Genomic DNA, 24,070 nt, shown 5'->3' with positions numbered 1-24,070 from the left:
AAAAGGTGTAAAAGTGTAGTAACTCTTCCACCTCCATCACAGGGTTCACACGGAACCTCCTGTTCCCTTACTGTACCAATATTTTTTTATACATCTTTCCTTGAAGGGGGAGATGCTTTTTCTCCCAACTATTTCTGAGCTGGTAATTCCCTCTAACGTTCTCTGAAATGATGTGGAAGGAGCTGTAGGACAGAACTCTGCCATCAGTAACGACTTGTCCTAATGCAGGACCTCAGTAAGCCAGCGCCTATGTCAGCATTAGAGGGTGAGAGAACCTGGATGGGACAGCAGTTCATGACTGGGCTGCTCGGCATGTGCACACACACTCAATGAGCAATTTAGAGCCACCTGCTCAGCTGCACCATGTCTTCAGACTGTGGGAGGAAACCTACAGCAATAGGAGACCTTGCACCCTTCACCCCCCACTGAGCTGGTCTTGAACCCATGTCCAAAGGATAACCTAGCAGCTGTGCTTTGGGTTCTAGGGGGGCATGAGATCCTTCTCTATACATAAAGTTTAGGTAGGTGAATCCTGGAAATCCCCCCCATTTCAAATTCTAGGTTAAACACTGCCTGGAAGAACCTTTTCAATGTATCCTTTAAGCATACAGTACAAATACATATTTCCACAGTAAGAGGAACTTTTCACTACATGGAGTGATGTGCAACTAGCCTTTATTACCATAATGTATTCTTATTTAAGCTTGGATGTGCTAAAAGCACAAAATTAAACCCATCCCTGCTGTGAACCACCCCGCCAGTCTTGTTGGGTGAAAATTATCAAAATATCCCACTGCTGGATGGTGGGAGACCAGAGCCAGGTGCCACTGGGAGAAGTTTGTGTGATGAAGCTCTGAGCAGCACATGGATGTGGTCCTCCTCTGCTCATCTTTGCTGTCCCCTATGGCTCTGCCCTGAGGACCTCGCACCGTAAACCAGCGGCGGCTCTTCACTTGCGAGCCGTCTTATAGTTGGCCACAAACCAGTCGCACGTCTCCTTCACCGCTGGAAGGGGAGCAGAAAAATGAGCATGAAACAGGAAGCAAAACCTGCTCGTGACCTCTCGTGCTTCAGTAAAATGCAGTGAATTACAGGGTAAAAGTGCACACGGGTAGCTGTGAAGCGTTCCCCCACACTGACGCATGGTTAACGCATCAGGCTCTGACCTTGAGGAAAGGGTGTGAATTTGAAGTCAGGGAGGTAGCGGCGCAGCTTGGCGTTGCTCGCGGTCTTCTTGAATTGACCGTCTGCTTTGGTCGTGTCAAACTGAGCTCAGGGGTCAAGGAGCAACCCAGGAAGAGTCTGCTATTTTGGCGACTTCGTAGCAGAAACATGAGCCTGCAGTAGTGTGTGTGTGTGTGTGTGTGTGTGTGTGTAGAACACTGACAAAGGTGCATATCCCTCTGCAAGGATGGCACAAGAAAGGCAGGTGGCAAAAAGGATACGACTACCTGACCTTTGAACCCCAGCGCATCGACGACACACTCGGCTGCTTCCTTGATGGACACCTCATCCTCCTCACCCACTGCAAAATTATTTTTAAATATAAAATTAAATATTCTACAAAATTGATATAACTGTATAAAATTAAATTATACAATTATAGATTTATACATTGTGGGACATTGACACAGTGGGCATTGCTGTTGCATCATAGGCCCTGTTACATACAGTATAACCATGAACTGAACTGAAGACTCATTGTACTGCTGTGCAATACAACAAAATTACAATGGTATTCCCTGAGTTCTTTATAGAACAATATAAAACGCAAACACTTAAGTATAAAAACAGAAAATGTAAGTTTAAACAGACAGTACAGTATATAAAGATAATACAATAAAAATACATTAATAATCATACATCTATTACCTTCCAGGGTAAGATGGTTAGCCTCAATTACCACACTGCTGACCACAGCATAAACACCCAATTTTGATTTGGGAACAAAAATAAAATTGCTTTGTATTCTATGAATGTACTGATAAAATGTATAATGTACATTGTATGAATAACCATACCACAAGGGGCAAGGAGGTGGCGTAGCAATTAGAGCTGTCACCTTACAAACAGAAGGGCCCGGGATGCCTGGTACCATGCACGAAAATGCCCTGCGGGGGACCAGGCATCTGGCGAGCTCCTCTAAAAATGTTTTAAGTCCCTACTTTTGGGAAACAAAAAAAACATCTAAAAATACTCCCTTAAGTGAGCCAAAAGCAAAGCCCCCCCACAGTGATTCTGTGGTGTGCTGCCTTTCATTCTGATGTGGTGTCCTTGAGCAAGTCATTTAGGCTGGACTGTTACAGTAAAAATTATATACATTTGTATAAATGGGTAAATCACTGTCATTCACCTTGGAAAAACCGGTCAAATAAATAATAATAATAATAATAATAATAATAATAATAATAATAATAATAATAGAAAAGGATAAGCAAAAGTTACTAAATAGTTATTGTAACAACAACTTACAGAGAAAAATATCTATCCTAACACCAGAGACTGGCTACCCCAGCAGAACCAGCAGATCCCCAGGTTCAACTGGGAACAGGAAACGGAGAAGCTGTGTCTTCCCATACCGGGGTGACACGGAACTCACCGGAAAGTATGATGGGGTCGATCTCATCGTACTCTCTCAGCACCCAGATGAAGAGACGAGCGAGGTCCTGTGGGGTCAGCAGTCATGCCATCAACACAATATGATCGCATACCCCCAGGAGATCAGCCACAGACGGGGTGATGGCGGGTCCCTTACCAATGAGTAGATGAACTGTCTCCTGGGAGTGCCGGACCCCCAAACTTGAAGCGGAGTCCCTTCTTCTGCAGGGGAGAAAGAAAAGGGGAGGATGAGTCAGATGACAGCAGATGCGTTAACCGTTTTGGTGATGGAAAACTCTTGTCCAGCAGGTGGCATAGTGGTTAGAGTCAATACCTTGCAGCAAACCCGGTTCAATCCCAACCCTTGATCAAGGTACAAGAACTGAACTGACACAGTAAAAGTTACCCCTGACAGTGTCAGTCAGCACAGAGAAAAGCATCAGGTAAATAACAGCTGCTAATAACAGTAATTTATATGTAAACGAGTGTGGGTGATGCAGGCAGTGCATCAGCAGAAAGCCACCGGTCAGCTGTATGTGTGTTTTACATGTCACGTGCTGTTTGCGTGCATGTGCTAAGACTGAGAATGTCTGCTTTCGCAAACATATGTGCATGGGGTTCGAAGGAACCCACTGTGGGCGACGTAGGCCTTGTGTATGAGTCCGGGAAGCACGTGTCCATCAGCGACGTTGAAGTTGTCATGGGGACCAAACACGTTGGTGGGGATGACGGCCGTAAAGCGGCGCCCGTACTGCTGGAAATAGGCTCTGCAGGTTGACACACACACACACACACACACACACACACACACACACACACACACACACACACACACACCACGGACCATGGTTACAATCAGCACACACACAAATCCCCACTCCATTTAGGGAGCAACAGACAACCTCACTGACTGCTGTGCTTCCGACTACCAAATATGTCAAATAGGTAACGGTCAGTAACAATTATCATCATCATCATCATCATCATTATTATCCTCCACCATCCTGTACACCAGAGGTTCTTAACCTGCTCTAGGCTTTTAAGAATCTAGTGAGAGGTAAGGACCCCTCCTAGAGTAACGTATATAAATGTTCAGAGTCAATTTACTGCTCCGAATCGCCATTAAATTCACATGGAACTGTGTCACAGGTAATAATACCATAGCAATATTTTCATTTTGCTTTTCATTTTTTTTAGTTCCTCAGTGATTTTTTTACAGTAAGAATTTCACTGAACCATCAGTGGCACCAGGTCAATGGACCCCAGGTAAAGAACCCCTGTTCTAAGACACACACACACACACACACACACCACAGCAGCACAGACTGCCAGCGAACCCAACACAGTACAGCAAACTCTGTCAAAGAGCAACGACTCGGACAGGCGTTTACTGCGGTACATCAATGAAAGCAGTACAGGAAGCGTGTCCCTGAACCTCACCTGTTCTGGACGTCAATCATCCTCTTGGCGTACGAGTAGCCAAAGTTGGAGTTGTGTGGGGGGCCATTGTGGATCTGGGGAGGAGACAGGCAATGGGGGTGGTGGTGTGGGGGGTGGTAATGAGAGCAGTCCCACCTCGCCGGCATCACGTCCCCTCCCAAGCGGAGGGGTACGAGACGGACACTGGACACACCAGACACCACAGACCCAGCAAAGGAGCTCTGATCTCATGATTCCAACCCTTGATGGGTACCGTATTTACCGGTGTATTTTGTACCCCACTGCCAGTTTCCGTCTCTTTCATACATGGCCATGTGCCTGATACCACGACACACTTCCTGTCACCCACTTTCCATTGCTGACGTCTCTAGGAAGGAGAGACAGTCATCTGCTGCAGAAGCGGAAACATTCATGAGAGGCTGGATGGAAAATGACAACCGATGGTCCAAATGTTGACCTTCATGAGAGTAACAGTGCAACATGTGGCTGGAGCTCAAAAACTTTGTAGGGTGAAACATTCGCCACCCAGTAACGAGAACGTGGCTTTTTGCGGTTGCGATAACTAATACCCCTCTAGGACTGGAACCTGTCATCTCCTGGTAGGAAATGTAGCTCCTCGAACAGGACGTACCCTGTTGCACCACGGTAACCAAGAAGACCCGACCGGGGAAGGACAGAAGGACGGACGGAAGAGCTGAGACGGCACCTTACCATGGTCTCGTCGATGGGGTAAGTCGTCTTGTCGGGGAAGATGCAGGTGGACAGACAGGACACCACCTTGGCCACGCCCATCTCATGCGCAGTCTGTAGAATGTTGTCGTTGATATGGATGTTGTTCCTCTGAGGACGGGGGGGAACAGAAGTGCAGCCCGTCAAACACCGGCTTCCACTTGTCCCCAAAGTACAGGACCAGGTGGAACGTGAACTAAATAGCTGATTTTATTATGGCTTCTTAGAATATGTCTTGTCTAATTGGTCTGCCTACCATGATTTACCTGTTTATACAGCTAGGTAATTTTTTTTTTCCCTGGGCAATTTAGGGGCGGTATCTCAATTTAGGGGAGGTAGCTTACCCAGAAGTCCAGGTTTTCCCTCATGTTCCGGAAGAGTCCGCCGACCATGGCGGCCAGGTGGATGACGTGCGAAGGCCGGCGCTTCTCGAAGAGGCCCCGTGTCTCCTTCGCGTCCCTGTCCCACACAGGAACACACACAGAAGCAAAGTGTTAGTGTCCCCGAGCAGGATGGGGCGCGGCACCCCACCCTCCCCCCCACTCACATTAGGTTGGCGTCCTTCGAGGAGACGAAGATCCACTCTTCTCCCTCACGGGCTCCTCCCTCCTCTCGAACCACATGCTCAATGGCGCGCCCCACCAGACCCGTCCCTCCGGTCACCAGCACACGCATCGGCTCCACCCGTTTCTCCATCTGGGGGTGCGGCCAGGGACAGGGGTCACACACAGAGCTCACTGCTCCATGTCTGCCAGGGAAAATGTATCAATAATAACAGTACCACAGGCCTGTAAAGAATTTTTAACCATCAAATAAATTGCACTTCTATTAAAAACAAGAAAAATCAATAAAACACTGGGTGATCAAGGAGCAACTGATGCACCAATATACACACATTAAGGGCATTTTCATAAAACAAAAGTACAAAAATACTCCTTTGAGACATGGTGTGAAACATATGAGGCAGCGGGGGGCACGTGCTTAGAGTTGCCACCTTGCACTGGAAGGACCAGGTTCGAATCCCAACTCCCGCTGTAGTATCTCCAAGCATGGTTCTCACTCTGAACTGATTACAGTAAGAATGACCCTACTGTATAAATGGGTAAATCAGCGTAAACAGCCAAACACTAAGTCGCATTGGTGAAACGTGTCAGATAAACGAGTGAAAGGTTTTGCTTTTTTGAAGAACACGGCAACGCACACGTTCGCCTGGATCTCATAGCACTTTCTGCCTGGAACATTTCCTCGCACCACGGTAAACGCAATGAAGCCAAAACGGTGCGAAGCGGAGCTCTACTCCCAATACCTTCCATCAGCCGTTCTTAATGAGCTTACGGAGATCCCGTAACTCTGCTTCCTTATGATACGTGGAATCTGCGGACCATCCGCAGCCTGGGAGGCTTCAGCAGAAAAGCACCTGCCACATCAGGTGGAAACGCACCGCTTAACCTGCTCCACCTGTCACACGGTCAACAGAGAGCAGTAGGGAAACCCGTCACACGGTCAACAAGGGGGGCCAACTGTCAACCTGTAACACGATCAACAAGGTCAACTTTCCACGTTACCTTCAAGAATCATGAGCGTCAACCTGTTATACTTGGAACAAGAGGCAGCTGGTCTACCTGCGACTGACCAGAACAGGTGGGTCCGCGTTACGTCACGTGGTCAACCTGTCATATCACATATGCTCCGCATCAACTTCTACTGAGTCTTCAGTTCAGTTTCTTCTTCTTCCTCCTCCTGACACCTCGGGAACGTGTTTTACGTGACACACACACACACACACCGAATCCCGGATTTCTACTGACTTCCGCACCGGGAAATTACCCCCCAGTTAGGACGCACAGGTGTCCGGGAGTCGCGGATCTTCTTCAGCACCAGCAGGAGGAAGTCTCCGAGCGTCCCGAAAATGACAACACGCTTGCGACGGATGGAAGCGACTAACACAGAACCAGTGTAACAAGACGTATCGCCGCGGGTAGTGCAGCGATCGGGGGCCCCGGTGCCGGACGGACGGCGAGGAGAAACGCGCCGGATCGCGCTCACCTTGGCGCGCGCTCACGCAGGAGGTCCAAGATCCGGCTGCCGAACCCGTTCGGCCGGACTTGCGGCTTCCACACCTTCACAAACTTATCACGCTTATCAGCCGAGAGCCCAGCGCAGAGCATCATGGGAATTGTAGGCAGTAGAGCTCAATGACGGGCTCGCATTTGCTGGAGTGTTCTTGCTAAACGATGAAGCCTAGAGTTCAACGCGCGACCCGTTGGACACGGGTACGTGACTTTGCACTGTGTGAACAAACGGACATTCTCCCGTTTATAACACGTGTTTCCACAGGCCGAAAGCGGAGAGGAGATGCCGGGGTCGTGTGACGTAAGACTGTGATCGCGTGACAGTGATATCGCGCATGCGCCCAAGACTGGCGGGTTTCCTTAAAGGTGGTTGGTGCTGCCGTTTGCAGTGCTTCGTTTAGCGGATATTTATTTAGCTTTTCTCCAATGCTACTACCAGTGAACACCATGTAGCGTTTTCAACCCACACGCGGGCGAATTACAGTGTTAGATACACTCCTTACAATTAGTCTCTCATCCCAACAGCAGTGGCAAAAGAAACAAACGTGCGTCCCTGGGTGGGCTCGAACCACCAACCTTTCGGTTAACAGCCGAACGCGCTAACCGATTGCGCCACAGAGACTCTTGTAATGCAGTCCTCCTTGAACATGTGTCTTAGGCTGTATCTGTCCAAACACCTTACAGGATCTTCAGCTTTCTTCATAGTTTCCAAAAGACTTTTCTGGCTTTAGAATTTCTTCAAAAAGTCATGTTGGATTTTATGCGAGAATCAAGTTACGGGGCTGCGAACCCATTTACTGCATTAATGTTTGATTCTCTCAAACCCTGTTTGAATTTCTAAGAAGTTTAACCAAAAAGTAGGAAAATACAACAGACCTGCATCCGATCCGGTGTGATGGGTTTACACACCTTGGCTTGGGCTGCTTTGCGTCTATGAAAACAAGTGAGAAACTAAGGTGTCTGACCACCATGGCGCTCTTGCCTCACTGACTCTCATCCCGATTTTCCCTCCAGGATCCAACGGGAGGTCCAGCAGCAGGTGTTTGAGACCTCCGCACCGGTTTGCCCCCTGTGGATAGAGGTCGGCTACAAACGACCCCGCGCTCCTACCTCGACTTCAGAACACAACTGCAACCGAAGGCCTGTTTGTAATTGGAAACTGTTCGGAAGGTGCGTCTAGGGAACGAATCATGTCCTGTAAATACGAGTACCGGCGAAAAGTGTAACCCTTTGATAAGTTTGCGGGTCGGGTACCACTAAAGACATCACATAAAGCTCAAATAAACTGGCAATCGCCTATAAAATCTTATTTGTTGTGTTCCCATACATACTAGTTCATGCAATGCGGCATTGCTGTTCTGCTGTCGTGCGGGCACTGGGTGCGAGGCAGGATTCAGCGCCTTCGCATCTGGGGTTTGATCCCGATTCCCTTCTGTTTCTGTGAGTCGAATTCAACTCTGGATGTGGACGATGTATTCGAGGTGCATTTTTGTTACGCATGGTGTATCTTGTTACCGTTTATCAGCATCCCGGAATTTAAGAAAGCTTTCGGAAAGTGGGAAAGATCTCATGGATGTCTCTATTTCTCCCAAAGTGCCGCCGAGGAAGTGTCCCTTCTGTCATCTCCAAAACTGTAGGCCTGTGGCACCTTTGTCCTTGGACATGGCGGTAAGATGAGCGTAAAGGCGCAGCTGGTGCCACCGTCACTCATCGCCATTCATCAGCTTCCAGCTCCGGGCAGAAAAAAACATTTGTCATCTTGTTCCCGTGGCACAGGGCGAGTATTAAATATTAATGTACTGCACTTAAGATGATATTACTATATAGAGTGGGTCTAGGGAATGAATATCCTGTAAATACCAGTAAAAATTACTTATTTACTGAGCATAAAACTGTTTGTAAGCCAAGTCCTCTAATGGACATTTATTATAGGCTACTAAGCAGGATAACTTTTTCTCCCTACATTAAAAGAGGTTTTCTTTATCCACTCAGGGAGGAAAAAAACTTTTTTTTTTTTAAAAAATAAAAATTTAAAAATGTAGCTCTCTGTTATTAATAAAAACGTTAATTAGCTCCAGGAAGGGAGCTGGCGAACCTACACGACCTCCTCCGAAGAACCAACATCCTGCTGGGACCAGCTGTGCGTCCCATTCTAAGCATGTGAGTATTTAACAGGACGAATCCCAGTCTGTCCTCGGTGTCCGGGACAGGGGGATGTGGGGAGTTGGCTAATCGAGCAGCAGACTGCACATATATCCTTCATTTTAATCATCTCACCTCTCCCCTGGCACAGCTTTTTCTGCAAGCTAATTAAATCATGACCCAGGGCTCACATGGGCAGGTGGCTCATCGGGGGTGGGGGGAGAGTTTGCACAATTTGCATCCACTGCATGATTTAATGAAGCTCAGCCGCATGTCTTCGATTTGCCAGGATGAGCTCTCAGGACACTAATGAACAACAGTGGTGGGAAGCAGGATGTTCTTCAAAGACCAAGTCTACCAAGGGTTTCATTCCGGTCCCAGGAATCGCCCATTAATCGTGCAACACTTAACTGATTAAAGGAGCCTTGGTAATTAAGTTTTTATATAAATTAATATTAAAATTGTGTAAATTAGTTTTAAACTTGGCTCAGGAGCCAGACTTGGGTGAGTGGGTAACGAAAGTGGGCGAGTTTTAAATGTTCATGTTACTTGTTACTGTTATTTATCTTTCGGATAAGTGAGAAATACAGTCGGTGATAATTTGGACCGGAAGCCTGCGGTTCTTTCGGACGTTTATCAAGTTCGACACTAGAACAGATTCCACTGCAATACCCAGTAAACCACCTGAACCTGAATTTCTTGTAGCCCTGCAGTGAGTAGTGCAGCCCTGAAGAGGGTGCTCCTTTACCACCAACCCAGGGACGAGCGACCTGCTGTCAGCAGGGCTGGTATAAAAACTCATCAGTGACTTTGAATAATCCCAAGTGTTCCACTAAAATGACTAATTAAGGACATGTTGGCTAATTATGATTGGTCACTTTTTTGCTGTAATACCACACTAACCACTGCTGCGATAACTACATTATCATGTTTCTTTTCTTTGCAGACGCCTGCAGGCAGTCCGAGGTTACGAACGTCCGACTTACATACAACCCGTAGTTACGAACCACCCCCCGTAAAGGCTATTGTATTAAAAATTTGAGTTACATACAATGATTTGTAATAACAAACGTGCGACAAGCATTAAAGCATTTTGCATCTACGGCAGTTTGTCAGCTCATGAACCCGAGGTGGGACAAAGACTTCCTTCTTTTCAGTCGGACTGTGTTGCTGTTAAGTGTCTTGTGTTACTGTACACACACAAACACACACACACACACACACATTTTCTGAACCGCTTGTCCCATACAGGGTCACAGGAGTCTACCCGGCAACACAGGGCGTAAGGCTGGAGGGAGAGGGGACACACCCAGGACAGGACGCCAGTCTGTCACAAGGCACCCCAAGCAGGGCTCGAACCCCAGACCCACTGGAGAGCAGGACCTGGTCCAACCCACTGCGCCACTGCGCCCCCACATCACCATCACTTGCATCACATTTACGTTTTGGTACCATGGCTAGGAGGGTAAGAACAAAAAAAATTAAAGCCAAATACAGTAACACAGAGGAGTGCGGTGGTTGAGTCCCACTTGGGGTGCCTTGCGGTGGACTGGTGTCCCGTCCTGGGTGTGTCCCCTCCTCTTTTGGCCTTACGCCCTGTGTTGCCGGGTAGGCTCCGGTTCCCCGCGACCCCGTATGGGACAAGCGGTTCTGAAAGTGTGTGTGTGTGTGATGGTGATGTATCCAAGAAAAGGAAAATGATCACGATTGAGACTAAAGTGGAAATGATAAAGCGATCGGGAAAGGATGAAATTCCAAAAGTCATTGGAAAAGCGTTAGGCTACAGTTTGTCAACAATCAGGACAATTTTAAAGGACAAACCAGAAATAATGGAGCATGTAAAAGGCTTTGTCTCGATCTTTCTCTCCATTATAAATACTATGGTAACATTTATTGTTATTATTATTATTATTATTATTATTATTATTATTTTTACTACTACTGTATTATGTTAAAGATGTTTTAGTGCATTTGTAAGTGTTTCTTCCATGTTTTTTATGCATAGAAAGGTAAACGATATACTAAGACAAACATTTGACTGACGTTAGCTACCCACCATAGCTAACTGTTCCGACTTATGTAAAGATTCGACTGAAAGACAAGACTTAGGAACGAAACCCTTAATTTAAGAAGTTTGCCTTTGAAAGGCCTGGGTAGGGACTAGTGGGGGGTCAGGGAAGGAGTACAGTTAGAATACTTTATATACATTACAAGAGACACGTTATTTCAATAATTTATTGATCTGTCCTCTTTTGTCTGTGAGCCATTGTTTCCAAGCCATTTTTAAATGTTTCGGAAGAAGAAAATCTGTGTCTGTGAGGTGTCACAATGTGAGGTAGAACATTGCTGCTACCTTCCACCATATAATCAATAGTATCTGTAAAATAACACTGACAGCAGTAGCAGATAGAAAGTAAAAAATACCAAACTGAAAGGTTTTCGCAAATATCGAAAGGGCTGGGTCATTCACTTGTCCCGTTTGTAACTCTTGCCAATATCTGATGTTTCGTACGTTTACGTTTGTTGGGAGTTGAACATCTGCACCCGAAACACGGGGACTCCTCTGCATCCTCTTCGAGCTGCACAGACCAATGACCAGACACCTCTGATGTCATCGCTGGATTCCACAGCCGTGGCAACTTCATGGGTCGGTATGTGCCATTGTGTGTGTGTGAATGAGTGCTGTGGAATGTGACCCCCAACCCCCCGCGCACACACACACACACACACACAACAGTTCATATTCATGAGTGCTATAAAGATGCTGGGATGCCCTGCTCATACAAAAAGGAGTTTTTCCCCAGCTGGTCACTCCTGGAAGCCTACACTCTTGGATAAAAATGGGCTCAAACCCAGATCTCGGAAGGGGGGGGTTGGGGCTCAGTGCAGATGTTCAAACCTTAAGTACGGGAATACGCAGGAGCAGCCATTTGACAGGCACACAGTCAACAGCCTCAGACTGACAATACAATTCCTGCTTTGCAATTTCTCAATGTTTCATTCACTGTTTATTATTATTGGTGATTAGGCGTGTGTGTGTGCGTGTGTGTGTGCGCGCATCTTTTATACATGAACACACATGGGCACCTGTTAATTGGGATTAATGAAACTGGACATAAGTCAGTCCCACAGCTGCAGTGTGTGTGTGTGTGTGTGGCAATTTTTTATACCCTTTAGAACACAGTATGAAAAAGCATTTATTAAAACAGTTGAAATAAATAAATCATATAAAATGACAAATTAAGAAAAAAGTCACACATTTTGAAACACAGGAATCACAGAAACAGGTCCAAAGGACAGAGAGTGACACCTATAAATGCCCATGAGCTCTGGTGTGTCTCACAGCCGCTTCTCTAGACTTAGAAATTAAAAATATAGGAAACGTATTTCCAGTGTTTATGGTGAAACATTCTAATGGAAGTGATACACTGTAAAATGAGTGGTATAAATTAAATATGACTTGTATGGGATCAGCTTTGAACATTAAAAATATTTTTCTTACATTTTTAATTTCATATGCAAGTGGCGATGACGGCACCGGTGCCAGGTTGTTCCTGCCCAGCAGACGCTCATTCCTCGTGAGTGAAACCAAACTGGGGTCAATGAGCAGTGATCAATAAGTACACTTGTTACCACGTGCACAAGGGCATTTGTTTCGAGCTCGTTCTACGGATGGTATTTACCGTGGAACAGAGTCATCAAGTCCAGCTCTCAAACCCGCCAGAGGGAGAGTACAGCATGGGGTCATAGTTGGGACATGAGCTGCGACCCACATGACCCATGTTACACATTGACACACCGCTGACCCTGCAGATGTCTTATGAAATGGGTGTTTTTAAAAATCCGACCGTGGGCCGGTCCCAACAGGTGGCGAAGGGTCCAAGTTACAGGTTCCAGACGTGCCCTGAGCAAAGTGGAGCTTCATCCCTTCGGCATCCATCCTTTATCTCTCTCTTTCTTCTGGGGAACAATGGGGAGCAGAGAGGTCTCTGTGTCCTGCTTGTTTCTCAGGCGTATCGTCCTCTCTGGGATGTTCTGCCTCGGTCCCCAGGGGGGTTGGGTAGCACCCCCCCGTTCCTCCCCTGCGCCACTCCCCTCATCCCGCTTGGCGGATTGCCTTCGCCGAAAGTGACTAATACACGTCACTGGTTTGCACGTTGGACCTGATGCACAGTTGGATGTTTTACGACACAGAGTCCCTGGGGCACTGCAGCCATTACCACGGGCTCCGGTTTTAGCCCACACCTTCTCATCAGTCCTTTTCTCATGATGAGCATCCTTTGAGGAAGAACGTTCCGCTGAGAGCCCGACGCCTCCTCCCAGCCCTCTGTCCAACTACAGGTTTTTTTTTTTATTTGTTTTTATTATTATTATTATTATTATTATTACCTCTTTTTGGCAGTTGACGGCGGGCAGTGTTGACTCATCCGTCTCTGACTCCTGGTTCAGAGGAGGGCTGGTCCTGGGGGTGGGGCTAACCACGATCCTGTCCTTCCTGTCCTACTTATCTGTGTTTGCAGCTGCTCATTTTAGATCAGCAACACATCTGGAATATTGCAGCATCTGTGTGTGTTGAGTGTGTGTGTGTGTTTTTATCTGCCTGCACATAGGAAGGTGTCCATTCTTTGTGTATGTTCTGATATTTTCATGTCTGCACATTAATATGAGATGGCTCTGTGTTTGTATGTGTGTGTCCATGTCCCACCAGCTATAGCACCTCATCCATGAAGCTGGTGTCCAGCCTCTGGATGAGCATGCGGATGAAAGACATCTCCTTGCGTGTGTTCTCGAAGATGATCCGAGGGTCATCTGACTGGCAGCGCAAGCAGTTGGGTGCCATCACCATGGCCAGGTTGCTCACGTCCATCTTAGTGACGGCCACATTGGCAGGCTGGGCAAACACCTGAGCACAGGTGTGGAATGGGGGAAAAGTAAAGGATTGCTGGTGAGTCCTACATTCCGTCATGGAAAAACAACACAGGAATGAAGCAGAGGACCAGTGGGACAGAGAGACACAGAGCAAGGTACCTTCAAGAATCACATGGTTGCATAAGACCATTTGGACAGACAGACATGCAGATGTGAAGAACATGACACGAGGTGTTGAAGAACCATAGAGTAAAAGACATGAAGACTGGAAGAAGTAAGGACCTTCAGGTGGAAGATGACATGTCTGTCCTTCAGGACAGGACAGACTGGTTGACAGACAGGAGGCCCAAGTGGACAGCAGGATGGACAGGCTGGCAGCCAAGAAGCGGTACGGACCTGAAGGAATCGGATGAGGTAGCAGAGCACCAGCTTGTTGATGTGGGGCAGACTCATGACCACGTTCACAGCAGCCTCGGGGTTGTCGTAGTGGGAGATGCATTCCTCGTAGAACTCGTGGGGGATCAGGGGCTCCTCCAGCTCCCGGTACCATAGTTTGAGCAGCGAGGCTGTGGCACAGAGAGAGAGAGACACACAGACGTGTTATAGGCTGGGGGACAGAGTCACAAACATCCCTCGATTTATGACCATAGTCTCACGTTCTCAGCGTTCACCTAGTAATCGGTTGCTTTTACAACCACAGGGTGCCGTCATGCCTCTGTGCTGCTTCCTGGTCATGCCAGCTCACAGGGTACTGGGTTACAGATGCTGTCAACCCAGTCGGCCCATTTTCTCTCAAAGTCCTCGCAGAAGTTAACCATCGAAGTGAGTGTGGGTGTGAGGGAGCCAAAAAACAAGTGCCTGGGGGAGTGTGTGTGAGTTCATGTGTGAGTTAGACCTTGAATTGCGCTCTCACTAGACTTGTTCTAAATGTACCTGCGCGTGTGTGTGTTTGTTGCTGGTGTGAAGACCAGAAGGTCCGTGGAGGCGTCATGCAAGCAAAGGAAAACTGTAGGCAGTTTGGTCATGTGATTCGTGCTGTAACTCTCAATATGCCCTTACAGTAAATCCTCAGTTAAATGGACCTCAGTTTCACAGATTTTCGGATTTCCACAGATTTCAGATTAAATGGACAAAATTCTACGGTTCATATCTCGAAACTTCCCTGTTATAGTCTGAATATGTGAAGAGGAGCACGGTGTTTCCTCTTCTAAATGAACAGATTCCAAAAACTGCATGGATGGGATGGATGATGTAACTGTAAATGATGTGGCAACAACCCAAAAGGTTGAATTCCAGATTAACTGCAGGAGAGGAAGGATTACCTGGAACATGTGGGTCCTCCAGCCCTGTGGGGATTTTCCATTGGTCCACTTGAAGTTTCAGTGCATTCACCTCATCTATGTCCCCTGGGACTCTGGACAATGAGTAAGGAATAAAATAGTCTGCATTTCATCCAGCCGGTATGATTATCTTTGTAGCAAAAAGAATGAAACACATTAACTGAATAAAGCCTCACCCCTACAAACCTGACCAAGCCACTGTAAACACTGGATGACATCCCCTGAATCGATGTCCCATGTCATTCTTTTGCTGTTCTTTCACAGCAACATTCCTGAAACTACCCGAACTGAAGGCAAATTCCATACTGTTGCCGTCTTCCTTGCACACCTTGTTCCTTTCCGCTGCCCCCCCTCACCTGAAGATTCCTTCAGTCTGGTCCCCATTGAGACCAAGCACCTCTTCTGAGAGACGAGTCTGGACCCAGGGCAGCTGTCGGTCAGGGTAGCGCTCGCATTGCAATGCCATCACCTCCTCAAGGGAGCTACCAAACATGGAGGCACTGAAGATGGCACTGCGAGCATGAACTATCTCCTCCAGGCTGGGCTTCTGCAAACCCTACAACAGTGATATGAAGAAGAGACAAAACTGACTCAAAACACACTTAAGGAATGAGCATACACCTCTCTGGAAATGTACACACTTGGGAAGACAAGATAAGACTGACTTACTGAATATAGGACACTTGGGAAGAGAAGAGTCAAGATTGATTTATTGAATACAGGACACTTGGTAGGAGAGACAATGGAGAACAGAGCACACTTGGCAAGAGACAAGACCTTCTTGCTAAACAGTGCCAAAAGGTGACAAGACTCTTACTGAACAGAGCTGGCAACTGTAGGCAGGATGGTCTTTAGTACACTTCACAAGGCAGAGAAACAAGAGACTGTCCTACTGTTTGATAAGAAGAGAGAGCAGACTGCTGAGACACATTGTGCTCGTCAAGGCTGCTGGTACGACAAACTAACACAGTGTGGGTCTTCAGTCAGTAACAAGGAGGGGTAGTACTAGGGTCAAAAAGCTAATCCAGCTTCATATCCAGCTTGGCGGGAGCTGTTGAGTGTGCACGAGCACAGAAGAATCAATTTAGCTACACCCAGCAGTGAGGGAGGGGGGTGTAAGATGTTAGAAAGTGAAGAGCTGCCATCACCTTCCCCGCTCGACTGGACCGTCAACCCAGATTGGACATCCTGCTCCCAGGATGCAGATCTGAGCAGCAACGTCCTCAACACCGAAACACTGATTCTCATTAAATAACCATTTAGTGGTAAAACTAAAGGACACAAGGGGCTCATACACTTTCAAGCAGCCCTGTATCATTGAATCTGCGTCTCTGTGGATTTGCTGAGACCAAAGAACTACAGAGCCAGTGTTTGCCCACTGACCTCCCTCCCCGCACATACCCTTGAATACTGTACTTTCACATTTTTAATAATCCTTAAGAAGTAATTAATGACAAACAACAGTAAGTAATTAGTAAAGCCACACTAGTGGGAGGAATGCAGGCCTCGGTCTGACCGGCGTGGCTCAGAAAAATTCATTTCATTTCCCTTCTGAGGGTCAACTCAAAATCAGCTGAATGTAAATCGTATCAGTAGCAAGTGGGAAAAACTCTGAATACTTAATCAAAGCTGTCAATGCTGGGATGCCTGTTAATTAGGAGGGAAAACAAGACCGAATGTGGTGCGGCTCTCGCAGGCAATTAGTGCTGGGAAATATGCATACTGATTGTTAATTAACACGGGGATATAAATGGAACCCCAGTAACCAGAGCGTAAATTTAAACGTCTTTGAAGAAACATGTTTGGAGATGTAGGGAAAGCCTCCAGCAGATCTCGGGCACTGAACTACAGATCATCATCCCTACTGATAGGCAGCATCCCACAAGGGATTGAAACCCATTCAAGCACCTTGATAGCTGGTTGAAGTTCAGATCCAGCTGGAATTCAAGGAAGGATGTCAGCAGCACCCTGCTACACGCAGCAATCATCTAACTGGGTAAACGGGACTGGTGTGGGTCCAACAGGAATTGCAGTCGTGATCAGAAAGTCTTATGAAAGTGTCTTCTTTTTGCCTTTAATCAAGTTTCTTTGCCTCAAGTGGGTGAGCGATAAATAAAGTTACTCTCTATAAATATGTAATTTGTATAAATAAATAATTGTATACCATGGTAAGTAACCCACAGCATGCAAGTTGTTTGACAGCTGCTGGAGCTACTGATACTATATTTTTATTTACTTCTGAGACACTTGAAAGTGTAGTTTACAGGGATGAAATAAGGACACAGGTAGTCCCCGACTTACGACAGCCGTCCCATGAGCCTTAGCGTGTTATTAAGTCCCGACTTTTGGTCATAAAGTCAAAGGACAGGCACTCCATCTACCATACAATAACAGTGACTGGCTGCGCTCCCCCAAGGCAAGTATTTCTTACTTTGGGTTTCAGTCAGTGTTTTGGTGTCTAGCAATATTTTGTTTACACAGCTTCCTTTCACGTTCATTTTTATTTGTAATGAGCGCTCTGGTGGTGAGGAAAGGGAAGTGTAAAAGAAAACATTTTGAAAATGAAAATGAGTGCTGCATAACAATTTTAAAGCTGTACTCTTCTGTATATTAATATGTGGAACATTTATCTGATGCTTTTCTCCAAAGTGATTTGCAACATTATGCTACTTACAACTTTTCATCCACTTATCCAGCTGGGTGACTTCACTGGAGCAATTTAGGATAAGTACCTTGCACTGTGGAAGAAGGTGGGATTTAAACCTGCAACCTTTGTGTCCAAATGCAGCAGCTCTACCCACTGCCCCGCAAGTATTTTATAATACTATGTTGTACATTTTAATTGATTATACATCCTTACAGTCTGTATACACAGCACAAGGTGGTTTGTGACTTGCAACAAAATCGACTGATGACGAGGTTGTTGGAATGCAACCCCATCACGACTTGAAGACCACCTGTATCCCCCTTCTGAAAACAATGAATGAATGTAATCCTTCCTTTCATATGGGTACAACACTTTCCTGCCCGTTACTGCGAATGTGGAACCTGAAGTACGTTGGGTTCCTGCAAGCGCAGCTCCTCCGCCCACAGCGCTGGGTACGTACCTTTTTTGCTCCAGACAAGGCCGCCTTCTGCAGCTTGCGGTGGCAGTACTTGGCATAGCTGCTGATGGCCACGCCTGAAACAGAGGCACACGTGTTTTTCAGAGTGACAGCAGCACGTAGTGGATCAGCACACACTGGCCTGAGGCACAAAGACTCGAGGAGGGGTAAGAATTAGCGGGGGGGGTAGAACAGGCAGATAGAGGCAAGCAGTCTGAAGCTCTGCTGGTAGAATAAACAATTAATAGCAAAAGAATAACAGCAACAGCAGGTCAGGACAATTCGTCCCAATCCTGGGCCGAGAGTAACCCTACGGATACATTTTTTTTTTTTAAACCACCCTGGCTGTTTCATTTACCATCAAGTTCGAACTGAAGTTTGAAACATGGTCAACTGTGCTATTGTTGCAGTCAATGCTGTTGTTATGCCCCATCTATATCCCTCTGGTATATTAGACACATGAGTGGTGGTGACAGTGGGCCACCGCAATAGGGCACACGACATCATTCGGCGTGTCGGACCCAAAGAGCACTGGATGCAGCAGGTGCTGAATGTCCAACATTATAACTGCATCACGTCGTTGCGCTTGTGGTCCTTTTGTCATGCGAGGGGGAACGTAGACAGGTGCTCCTCGACTTACAGCGTACGTGACTTCCAACGACCTGCTGTCCAACAAACCTTATCCTTGAGTCTAACCGTGACCAATCCGTCCGCTATGCGGTAACATTGACTGGGCGCCCTGCTGCAAGGCACCATATTTATTTATTATATACTGTATTTAATCGCAGATGGAACGGTCATGAATTTTATTACAAAAACAGGGTTTTATTTACCACATTTAATACTTTTTGTTTGTGATCCCATTCGTGTTACTTTTTAGTTAAAATAGGTAGTGAGCAAAAATGTGACAGTTCTGGAGGTGCTGAGAAGATTAAGCAAGAGAAAATAGATATAGAAATGAAAGGGAAAATAAGACTGCAGCCCGACAGTATAATATTTTACTGTAAATATTTACATTATTCTACATTACTATTAAATTTGAATGATGTGTGAAATTAATTTAAAGAAAACTGCTCCATTATTCAATGTAGCAGTCATGCATGTTAACTTTTTAATATGCAGTATCCTTATGGTTTATATAATACAGCATAAGGGAGTTTGCGACTTATGACAGTCAACTTACAAAAAAGTCATCAGAATGGAATCCAGTCGTAAGTTGAGGATCACCTGTATGGTTTGCTAATTCCACTTACTTGTCCCAGTCTAACTAATGTACTTTGCTTATTTTCAAGGTCACTGACTCATTCAGTTGAGTCAAGTACCACTGGAGTTCATCAGCGGCAGGTTGCTAGGTGTTGGAGGTAGTTAGCAGAGACCAGTTCAGCTGTGGGACCAAGAAAGGACCTGTCTGCAACGGAAGGGCTCGTCTGCTAATATATCATCAAAAGTTCAACCGTGACATTACAAACCAGTTTCTGATGACCGCAGGTCGCCTGGTGCTGTCAGCAACATAAAGATGCTCTCCTGGGCAAGCTGAAGTTATTTTCAGGTCTTTTCGTGGACTTTGAATAGACTTTAGGCTTTTCTCAAGCAGATGTGTTTGCAATATGAGGCCAAGGCTGAATTAAATTAGTTCAATTCATCAAAGGGTGGTCCTGAGGCAGTGCGGTCATCCTGGAACCTTGTTAATACTGATGGTGCTGACTTTCCGATCCAATGACATGCTTGCGCTGTTGGGACGTTCACACCACAGTAAGGATCCTTCAGAGTGAGAACTGCTGTAATGCATGTGCCTGCGATGGCCACAAGGGGCACTGTATCACCGTTTGAAAGAGTGGAAGGAGGGACACTGACCCTGGTGCAATCGTTCTGGCTTACGGTCATGTTCGACAACGCAGGCTGGGATGAGGTTCAGTTGTGTGTGTGTGTGTGTGCATTTGTGCCTCGTGAACATAACACATCATTATTAAATACTGTAAATATCACAATCCATAATGTGGACCCACATACATCATTCATCGGACACACAAAGTTAAACACACATTAACTATGGTAAACATACCGACACTAATAAAACTAAAATATGAAATGATGCCATATGTTTAGGAATATAACAGGATTGTCTGATCTATTATGTGCGGTGTTACGGAGACGCACGCACAACCAATGAAATAGTGTATCAACAACATGCGTGGGAATGAAATATGGTAGTTATCAAATATACATATGGATAATGAAATATGGCATTAAATAGAAAAGACGAATAAAATGGCTTATTGACCAACACAACATACGGTAAGGTAACATGTAGTGAAAAATTAGGAGAATCAGAGGAAGGGTTGCCCCACCCTCAGACTGACTGGTTAGGATGATACAGCAGCTGGGCAGAGGCAGCCAGTGGCACAGTGGTTAAGGAACTGAATTTATGGTTTCGTACCCCAAAATAAAAGTGGCACTGTGGCTACTTTTTTTTTTTAAGAGCCAAAATAAATACCGTAGTATCCAAAAATGAACATTACGATACTTTATTCCCATGTTCAGATCCTTTACCACTACTTGTTGACTGTGATAAATGAACAGAGCCTTTCCAGCCAGGACGGACACACACACACTCAAAGAACCCTGGGGCACGGACAGCAGAGCAGCTCATAGGCCTGGGGCTGAACCATTGGAAGGTTGTTAGAGGCGGAAGGTAAAATGCAAACATGATCATGAGGACAAAGATACAGAGAAAGAAACTGATCCAGTGGAAGAGGGACACATGGAAAGCACCCAAACGACCCCACCCCAGCTCCACAGCGGGTGCGAACCCGAGCACAACTGAGACAGAGGGCGGGGCACGCGGAAGACGGAAGCCCAGGGCGACGTAAGGCAGGCACAGAGCAGCGAGAGGGACGTTTGTTGTGCCCCCCCAGACGGGGCGTCCTACCCTCGGCCGGCTCCCCGGTGCGTTTGCCCTTCCGCCGCGGTCTGTGCCTCCTCTGGTCCCGGGCTGCCAGCAGCTGGCTAATGTGCTGCGTCACTGCGGAACACAGCACGCCAAACACGTGACCACACCTGAACACGGCACCCGTGACACGACCACGCGTGAGCACAACACTGACAGCGAATAACCACAGACGCGTCTCGGCTGAACACAAACACACAACAACGTGTGGATGCTGTCCTGAAGACACAAGGACCATCAAAAGTCAAGACTGACAGGTCATTAAGGAGGGGAAGGACGATGCGGGGACAGGAGACAAACTGGGAGAAACATGTTTACAGACGTGGTCATGAAAAGAACAGCAAAACATACAAATAAACCCATGAACGTCAGACACACAATAACACATACACACATACACTCCACACAGAGCACATCTGTGTAGCAGCAGCAGTTCCACTAAGTGGATGAACATGCCTTACACTCCTGCTGTGGCAAATCTGTTGAAATGGCTCAAGTCTACTTGGTTTCTAATTATGGTAGGCGGCTTCCAGATCACGTAGAACCATGTAGCAGCATGCAAGACTCCGTCTAGGGTTATCGTGACAATAAACGATCCAGGAATTATTATACACCCGGCTGAGTTTAGATTCTATAGTGATACAGCTACTGTAGTGCTGAAGCTAATCGTCATTCTTTGACTAAACATGTTGTATGTTGAGCTCACGACATGTTCTGATGATGCAATTTTAAAACTTTTCGATGCAAAGCACCTGGACACACAGACTCTTAAATTCACTCCAGGTATTGTCAGTGATCCACCCATGGCACATTGCCCCAACCCACATCCTCCCATGAACCACACGATCCACACTTGGTCTATCCCAGCTTCTAATGCAGGCGGTCCTTGACTTACATTTGCAACTTACGACAACTCAGACTTGCGATGTCCGTTCCATCAACCTTGTGTTATTATTTTCGAGTCCTGACGTTTGGTCATAGCATCTAGCTCTGACCGCTCTGTTGTACAACAACATGGACTGGCCACGCTGCCGCAAGGCACCATAGTTCTTACTGACTCAGTAGTGTGTCCATTAGCAATCTCATTTCATTTACATTTGAGTTGCCCTTTTTTACAATAACCAGCAAGTGTTAAAATGAGTGTTCTGGTGGTGCAGAAAAGAAAAAGCACAAGAAAACAGGTTTTGACATGAAAGTGAAAATAACAGTGCCGTGTGAAATACAATATTGTGCGGTACCAGTGTTATTATTCTGTATTAATATAATTTTAACAGGAACTGTGTGAAGTTTATGAAAAAATATAACAAAGTCCTATTATATAATGGTGCTTATATATCCTTAAAGTTCATATGACACAGTAAAAGGGGGTTTGCAACTTACGACACAAATCAAATTACGATGAGTTCGTCGGAACCGAACTCGGTCGTAAGTCAAGGACCACCTGTACATCCTTCTCCCTAAAATCACACCATATGCCCTTCTTCAAATATCGAGTCTTCAAATTCAACCCATTCTGGCAAGTTGCCTCCACATCCAAACCATGGTGATCGCCACCCTGCTGCTACCCTGTCCCAGCAACCCTCACCCTTGGTGTCGTTGAGCGGGTCCATGTGCCGGTAGATGTAGCCTTCAAGGTAGGAGTGAAACTTGGGTGTGGGTGGGAAGAAGGCCAGGCATATGGCCATCAGCTCCCAGCCACGCTCCAAGCTGTCATAGCGGAAGTTCTCCGTGGTCTGGCGGCAAAGTTGAATGTAGAGCTCATCGCGCAGACCCTGGTAGCTCCATCCCCTCACCACGATGTCCAGTGCCACACTCAGGGGGTCCGCCTTGGTGCGGCGGTCACCCATGTACATCTGGATCAGTTTGAAGACTTCCACGGCCTCCCTCTTCACAACCCGGTCCGACGTGACGATCATGGGCTTGCGGATTGGCTCGCTGCTCCACGAAAGCATGTTGGCAATGGAGACTTTGCGTCTGAACAGACCCTGGGTGCCAGGGGGGCACAAAGGATGAGATAAGGCTAAAGGTCAACTAAGAACCACACAAACTTCCAATTACCAGATTTCAGTCTGGGCTTTCATGGACACTAATCAGACTGATGGATATGCTTGTGCGAGAACGCGCACCTGCGTGTGTTTGTTGAAGTGCTTGGAAGCCCAGTTCTCGATGTCCGTCTCAGAGGATGGCTTGCGAAGGCTGAACTCTGGGAAGACCCCACAGCTGGCGCTGGGCATCATGTTGCGGGCGTTCCGGCTCGCCTCAGACTGGGCACACGCTCCCAGGTCCTCCGACTGGGGACAAAGGAGAGCGGGGCACCACAGGTGAGAGGCAGAGGGAGGGCAATTTAGATAAAAAGGAGTATGCCGGAACCAAAGAGATCACAGTAAATGACAGTTCAAAAGGAATTCATATAGAGCGGTAATAAGTATTTGGTATTATTACAAAAGGAAGACAAAAGAGAAAAATTATGGAACTATTAGTAATAATGCATTATAATGAATAATGAAATTGTAACATCACACTTTCTCTTTGATTTTTAACAGAATCATTTAGCATGTTTCTCACAAGACCTTTAGTGTCTGGTTGGGAAACGCAGATTGTTTTCTTTGTCATAACTCAGGATAAGAATATCTGCCAAATTAATATATCATAAACTGCATTTTTTTAATAGTGGTTTATCCAAAGAAGTGGCCACCTGAGAACTGGCAGACGAACAACTTAGTATGGAAAGATCCTAACCTCCCAACTGCCAAAGCTCTTCTTGCGTTTACCCAGAATCCCCTCCAATTAGGTTCAAAGACACGTTCTTTTCCTGTGAGATGTATGGAT

General features: G+C 46.4%; 2 protein-coding genes, 2 long non-coding RNA genes and 1 other non-coding gene across 13 annotated transcripts in view; 2 read left to right on the top strand and 3 right to left on the bottom strand.

Moving 5' to 3' along the window:
• Positions 1-658: 658 nt before the first annotated feature.
• Positions 659-7,032, bottom strand: gfus.1 (GDP-L-fucose synthase, tandem duplicate 1). Of its 5 annotated transcripts, none has more exons than XM_018749176.2 (11): positions 6,814-7,032; positions 5,315-5,515; positions 5,112-5,226; positions 4,750-4,878; positions 4,039-4,112; positions 3,232-3,365; positions 2,756-2,820; positions 2,600-2,666; positions 1,446-1,525; positions 1,110-1,266; positions 659-1,005 (listed from the first exon to the last, which is right to left on the bottom strand). In XM_018749176.2, exons 1-10 carry the CDS (start codon positions 6,936-6,938, stop codon positions 1,147-1,149), a joined length of 1,110 nt encoding a protein of 369 aa, XP_018604692.2. In that variant the 5' UTR covers positions 6,939-7,032; the 3' UTR covers positions 659-1,005; positions 1,110-1,146. The 5 variants fall into 5 exon arrangements, with proteins under 5 accessions (XP_018604692.2, XP_018604691.2, XP_018604693.2 ...); XM_018749175.2 differs by having other exon boundaries at positions 1,167-1,266; positions 6,814-7,030; XM_018749177.2 differs by having other exon boundaries at positions 1,167-1,266; positions 5,315-5,463; positions 6,814-6,891.
• On the top strand, positions 6,288-8,609 carry LOC108932638 (uncharacterized). Its single transcript, XR_001966008.2, has 4 exons — positions 6,288-6,408; positions 7,854-8,009; positions 8,174-8,279; positions 8,434-8,609. It is a non-coding gene; the product is annotated as an uncharacterized LOC108932638 (long non-coding RNA).
• Positions 7,388-7,461, bottom strand: trnan-guu (transfer RNA asparagine (anticodon GUU)). Its single transcript has one exon. It is a non-coding gene; the product is annotated as a tRNA-Asn (tRNA).
• Positions 8,610-10,996: 2,387 nt separating the features above from the next.
• On the top strand, positions 10,997-13,727 carry LOC108932666 (uncharacterized). Its single transcript, XR_001966013.1, has 3 exons — positions 10,997-11,632; positions 12,505-12,559; positions 13,690-13,727. It is a non-coding gene; the product is annotated as an uncharacterized LOC108932666 (long non-coding RNA).
• Positions 13,673-24,070, bottom strand: part of arhgap39 (Rho GTPase activating protein 39) — a 57,230-nt gene continuing 46,832 nt past the window's right edge. For 2 of the 5 annotated variants that reach the window (XM_029255066.1, XM_018749207.2), the window contains exons 4-10: positions 23,368-23,532; positions 22,827-23,226; positions 21,224-21,316; positions 18,298-18,371; positions 15,547-15,746; positions 15,173-15,264; positions 13,803-14,416 (exon numbers count right to left, since the gene is read on the bottom strand). In XM_029255066.1, the coding sequence (XP_029110899.1) occupies positions 14,019-14,416; positions 15,173-15,264; positions 15,547-15,746; positions 18,298-18,371; positions 21,224-21,316; positions 22,827-23,226; positions 23,368-23,532 (1,422 nt within the window). In that variant the 3' untranslated portion in view covers positions 13,803-14,018. Of the gene's footprint in view, positions 14,417-15,172; positions 15,265-15,546; positions 15,747-18,297; positions 18,372-21,223; positions 21,317-22,826; positions 23,227-23,367; positions 23,533-24,070 lie in introns of all 5 variants that reach the window. The other 3 variants (XM_018749208.2, XM_018749210.2, XM_018749206.2) reach the window with 3 other exon arrangements.

Source organism: Scleropages formosus, chromosome 9, assembly GCF_900964775.1.
Source record: "Scleropages formosus chromosome 9, fSclFor1.1, whole genome shotgun sequence".
NCBI lineage: Eukaryota > Metazoa > Chordata > Actinopteri > Osteoglossiformes > Osteoglossidae > Scleropages > Scleropages formosus.
Note: the sequence above shows the minus strand (reverse complement) of the source record. Positions and strands in the feature narration are given on the sequence as shown.